The following is a 5,298-nucleotide window of genomic DNA, read 5'->3' as shown; positions in this document are numbered from 1 at the left end:
ATCGCCGCTCAGTAGTGATGCTGGGATAGAAGCCCACGCGGCGGATGACGTGCTGCCTTCAAGTCCCCTCTCAAATGCTCCCACTTGTATGGTTGAGGTGGTTTGTGTGCTCCAAAATAAAGGAAATATAGGTCAAGTGATCCTTTTATCTGGATTGAAATATTATTCTGAAATAAATTCAAGCAACATGCTGTACACATTCTTTATATTTATTTTCTTTCACGTAAAAAAACCAAGCTCCCACTGTTTTCGACAGTAAGTGAAGGCAACATACACAAGGCAAACTGCGCAGTAGCAGAACAGGGATATTTCTACAACATAAGTGTCGTAATGAGGCACTTGAAAACCTTGCTTGTAACTGCTACCATTAATTTTCATTTTGTATGTTATTGTCTGATGAAATCAAGTTGAACTTTATGGCCACGATTCCAAAAGGTATATTTGGCACAAACACAACAACACTGCATATCACCAAGAGAACACTAAAGCTACGGTAAAGCATGGTGGTGGCACCATCATGCTTTTGGGACTGTTTTCTTCTGCTGGATCTGGGGCCTTAGTCAAGGTAGAGGGAATTATGAACGGTTCCAAATACCAGTCAGTGTTGTCACAAAACCTTCAGGCTTCTGCTTCAAAAAATGAAGTTTTTCTACATCTTTCTAGCAGAACAATGACCAACAATGACCCAGAGTATACATCCAATCAACAAAAAAATTGCTTCACCATATTAAAGTTTTGGAATGGCCCAACCACAGCACAGACCTGTATCCAATCGAAAATCTGTGGGTTGATCTCAAGAGGGCTGTGCACAGGAGATTTCCGTGCAATCTGACAGATTTGGAGCATTTTTGCAAAGAATAGTGGTCATATATCCAAGTCAAAATGTGGCATGCTGATAGACACCTACCAAAAAGGACTTGAGTGCTGTAATAAAAGCAAAAAAATGCTTCAACAAAGTATTCCTTTAAGGATGTGTATATTTATGCAACCAGGTACTTGTATACTTTTTTTAAATCTTCTCCCTAAAGCATTTGTTTGTTCTTCAATTAAATTGTACAGGTTTTGGGTCACATTAATGGTTGGAAAAAAATCTAAAATTATTTATCTTAGTCTCATTCATTTACATCCCAAAAACCTGCCATTTTAACAGGGGTGCGTAGTCTATTTATAGCCACTGAATATTCATTCAATTTATCAAAAAGACATTATAAAAATTCAAAAGCATTTTGCAAAACCATTTTTAATCAATATCTTTAATCAACATTAAAGGGGAAAAAAGTAAAGCATAATTCATGTTTCAGAAGTGCACTAAAACAGACTTTCAATAACCCCAAATAAAAACATTTATGTTGGAATTAAACTGAGTGTTTTAAAAGACTTTGTTCAAACGAAAGAAGAAGTCAGCCTATGAGTTGGTTCTGGTTGGTCTGACAATCACTGAGCTGCTGGTGAACAATGTGGGAAAGAAGTCCATCATGAACTTGTTCTTCAGCCGGTGAAGGAAGTGAACATATCTCACCCCCTGCCCATATCCAGAGAACACATGTGACACCTACAGGTGAAGAGAAGAGAAGCATAATAAAATCAAGAACTCCAACAGGTGGGTGGATGCGCCAGGGGAATGAGTCACTCACCTCCTTCCATGTGTGTGAGTAGACGCTGAGGTCCTCAGTGGGGCTGACAGAGTGCTCAGAGATCACTGTGGTTTTGTCTGCACCAAGTAACTGCACATGCAGCTGATAGATGGACTCATGTACCTGACTCTCCTCATACCTATGGAATACCATATAAGCTTCTATGAGAGAGAGGTTTTTATGGCAACTGCGTAACATAAATTACATGTGCATTTGTGATGTCAAGCAATCTTAATGGTCAGACAGAGTTACTACTTCCCAAATTTAGAACTGGGTGACACAAGACCTTGTAATACTTTTCCAACAGGTTTCCTGGGACAGACGGTGTAATCTCTTACTAATGTTAAAGGCAGTTTGGAATTGGTGCACTTCTTATGTGTAATGAGTTAATTCTGATAATCATTATCTATAGGGACCCTGCCTGACTAATACTGTTTCAACCACCGAGGACCACCTTTCTCCAGACAATGTGACAGTACAGTGCACACTTAAAGGACGGTGGGCTGGCTGGCAACACAAGTTGGCCATACCGCGCATGAAGTGGGCCGCGGCTGCAGCATGTGCTTGCTCATGGAGAATTTTTGGGTGTAAATTCATCAAGGGATTGAAGTGCTACACCTGCTCTACTTGTATAGTGTCATGGGATAACTTTTGTTGTGATTTGGCACTGTACATATGAAACTGACTTGACTTGAATTTTGTGGAGCAACAGGGTTGATGTATTGTCAAAAGAGATAAAGAAACTTTTTCACCATCAGCACTGTTTACTGAAAATTATCAACACAAACACAAGGGGAAAGGATCACGCGCTCTCATGCTCAATATTTTCTAGCACCATAAAATATTAACCTATTTGACACATGCACAAACATGTACTGTACATTGTGTCGTTATGTAGGTGGCAACCAAGCTGATAAGGCAACAGTGATAAGCGAGGACTGACACACAATTGTGCTCATTAACCCACCAGTCTTGGACGACTATTTCAGGTTGAAAATCATCTAGCAGCTCTTCCCACAATCCCTCTGCCTTCAGGTCCACGAGCTGCTTCATGGAAAACCAGCTGAGAACAGGAGAGTGGACTGAGGTCACATACATGATCATTATTAGTTATATTACACTATGAAACTGACCTAAGACCAGCCAGAAGAATGAAATAAAATTGCTGAAGGGAGCTATACTCATCAGCAGTTCAAATTTCAGTTTTTATAATGTATAGTCCGGCATTACAAGGGCTTCTTCACATAAAACCTACTGTTACTGATCTTCTCTGTTGTAACCAGTCGATCCACAGTCCCCCACCTGTATTGGGCCTGAAAACAGACCATCACCCCTGGTGGGACATCACTGCTTTCAAAAGGGAGGACATCTGTCTTCGTGGTCCAGCCGGTGAAGTCGCCTGCGTAACAGAAGTTCAAATATTTAACAACTATTTATTTTTTTTATATTTGCCTGCATGTCCTGCCAAATGCGCAGATCTCTCCTGGTTCTCACCATCTGGTTTGAAACGTGGAGGTCCATGTGTGGGAATTTCTGAAAGTGCAGGCTCAGGTGGAGGGGTGTCTTTGCTCAACCCTATGAGGAGAATGAGACGTAGCGACATGTATAAAAGGCACCACACCTTCTCATCCCATTGTAAATGTTACAGCTACAACAAATGTTGGTCTGACAATTTCACTGTATGTCTCTGTTTTAAAAATACATTCTCCAAATAATAGTAAGAAGCTCTTAAAGCAACTGCATTTTTGCCTTGACCTCCAGTAAATGTGTGTAAACAAGAAAGCCAGTTTTGCATGAAAAATCCACCAAATTTACTATTCAGTTTCCTCGTTTCATTTTCAGAAATACAGGAATTACACTAAAACATTAATAATAAATAATTAATAATTGATTAATAAATACTTATACTACCTCATTAAAGGACATTTTTTGGATCAAGTTAGGAACAAGATTACTTTTAAGATTAATTTTCAATCAAATCCCTGCAATTAAGGAGATTTAGGAGATATTGTTATAACTTTGAGAATTTTATATTTCCACATTGATTAAAGTGTTCTCTAAACAGATGTATCATTACTCCCAGTCAGTAGAAGCTCCCCTCTGGATCGCTTCCGTCAACACTAGTTCTGGATCTCTAGTGGTCACGATGAGAGGGTTTTAGCTGAAACAAAGTACCCAGAGGAGCGGGGTTCTTCAGGAGGTTTCTCCCGAGCGGCTTGGCTTCATACACAGTCTTCCAGTCCAGGTTGTCGGGCATCGGCACACCCTGCAGATTCCATTCAGCCTCACATTTCTTCTTCCATTCAGATGCGGACATGGTGCAGGCCGGTGAGTGTTTCAAACCAGGAAGAGAGTCCAACAGTCGGCACCACACCCGTGTGTTGCAATAGGAGAACGCTGCTGCCTGCTCTCTTAAAGTCACAGTAGTTTTTTTTAAAGTCACGGTAGTTTTATTTTTTTTTTATCTATTTATTTATTTATGAATGGTAGCATTCACTTTAGTAATTTGTGTTATATATGTTGACGTAACATAGTGTTTACTATCTGAAAACTAAAATCTTTAACTTGACGAGAAATACAACACAAAATACTGAATATAGCCTGAGGTTCATGGTCTGAATAAAAACCAAGGCCCTCATAATTTAAAACACTTAAGTAGGATGAGCATAAATATGTCTGGTTGATGTGTGCATACAGTTTAGAATATTTGCATTGATCCATTTAAGATATAAATATAAAGTAAATCATTACACCTGATATAAAAAGTAGATGCTAAAAGTCTCTGTGCATTTTAAAGTGTGGATGGTGGAAAGTTGAGAATAGCAGAAATGTATGGTTTTAAATTTTTAAATTGTTCAGTTCCTTTTCCAAAGACAGACCTCATGCCCACCACTCCATGTAATACTTTCTAGATGTTTTTTTTTTTCATTTTGAACAATTGAAAGGGTTTCAAACTTTTATTTTTTATTCTTTTGTTTTTTGGGATAAATTCAATCACGGAATTTTTTTTTTTAAGTTATCAATATTTCAGTTGTTGCCTCAGAATCAAAATGCAATTCTAGTTGTAGTCACTGCATGGTTCCCGTGCAGTCTTAAAAAGTCTTAAAAGACTAAAATTCAACAATATGAAATTTAAGGACCTTGAAAAGTCTTAAATTTTGGTAGCAGTTCTTAAAAATGAGGTGCCAAGTCATAAATTGACATTACGTTAGATCTATCGTGTTAAAAAAAATGTTCCCGCAGGACTGTCCAACAATGAAATCAGTTTGACCACATCAACAAAAAATCATTCAAGGTGGAACCAATAAAATGAGAAATCTGAACACTGCGTACCACATTCGTGTGGTCCGATTTCCGTGTTGCACAGAAACTAGATGGCAATGCTACTCAATTGGTAGCCTTTGCCATTGTCAATGGAAGTGCTAAATGGAGCCAATTATCTACCAAAATTAACAAGCAGACAAACAAGATGTGTTTTAACAATGATTCACAAAACGCAAATTAAAAACTGGGGGAACAACACGGCTCCTACATAAAGCATGTGACTAGGACCGCCTTCTTCCATCTGCGAAGTATCGCTAAGATTAGGAATATCCTTTCCCAGAGTGATGCTGAAAAACTGGTGCATGCATTTATCACTTCTCGGCTGGACTACTGCAACTCT

At 38.8% G+C, this 5,298-nt stretch overlaps 1 protein-coding gene across 1 annotated transcript; it reads right to left on the bottom strand.

The window, feature by feature from the left end:
* Nucleotides 1-205: 205 nt before the first annotated feature.
* Nucleotides 206-4,013, bottom strand: nccrp1 (P1, F-box associated domain containing). Its single transcript, XM_086226114.1, has 6 exons — nucleotides 3,810-4,013; nucleotides 3,129-3,209; nucleotides 2,937-3,033; nucleotides 2,602-2,697; nucleotides 1,635-1,773; nucleotides 206-1,552 (listed from the first exon to the last, which is right to left on the bottom strand). The coding sequence occupies exons 1-6, from the start codon at nucleotides 3,949-3,951 to the stop codon at nucleotides 1,406-1,408; spliced, it is 702 nt and encodes a 233-aa protein (XP_086082240.1). The 5' UTR covers nucleotides 3,952-4,013; the 3' UTR covers nucleotides 206-1,405.
* Nucleotides 4,014-5,298: the final 1,285 nt, after the last annotated feature.

The sequence above is a fragment of the Aulostomus chinensis genome, chromosome 15 (assembly GCF_037954235.1).
Source record: "Aulostomus chinensis isolate RoL2024-O1b breed Wild chromosome 15, RoL_Achi_v1.0, whole genome shotgun sequence".
In the NCBI taxonomy this organism is placed as follows: Eukaryota; Metazoa; Chordata; class Actinopteri; order Syngnathiformes; family Aulostomidae; genus Aulostomus; species Aulostomus chinensis.
Note: the sequence above shows the minus strand (reverse complement) of the source record. Positions and strands in the feature narration are given on the sequence as shown.

What these genes read in the sequence shown, in the direction of transcription:
- nccrp1 (XM_086226114.1), bottom strand. Translation starts at nt 3,951, where the DNA reads ATGTCCGCATCTGAATGGAAGAAGAAATGTGAGGCTGAATGGAATCTG. An exon ending in TCCACGTTTCAAACCAGATG is followed by an intron (nt 3,034 to 3,128) that starts GTGAGAACCAGG and finishes TCTGTTACGCAG; the next exon opens with GCGACTTCACCGGCTGGACC. An exon ending in GAAATAGTCGTCCAAGACTG is followed by an intron (nt 1,774 to 2,601) that starts GTGGGTTAATGA and finishes GGTATTCCATAG; the next exon opens with GTATGAGGAGAGTCAGGTAC.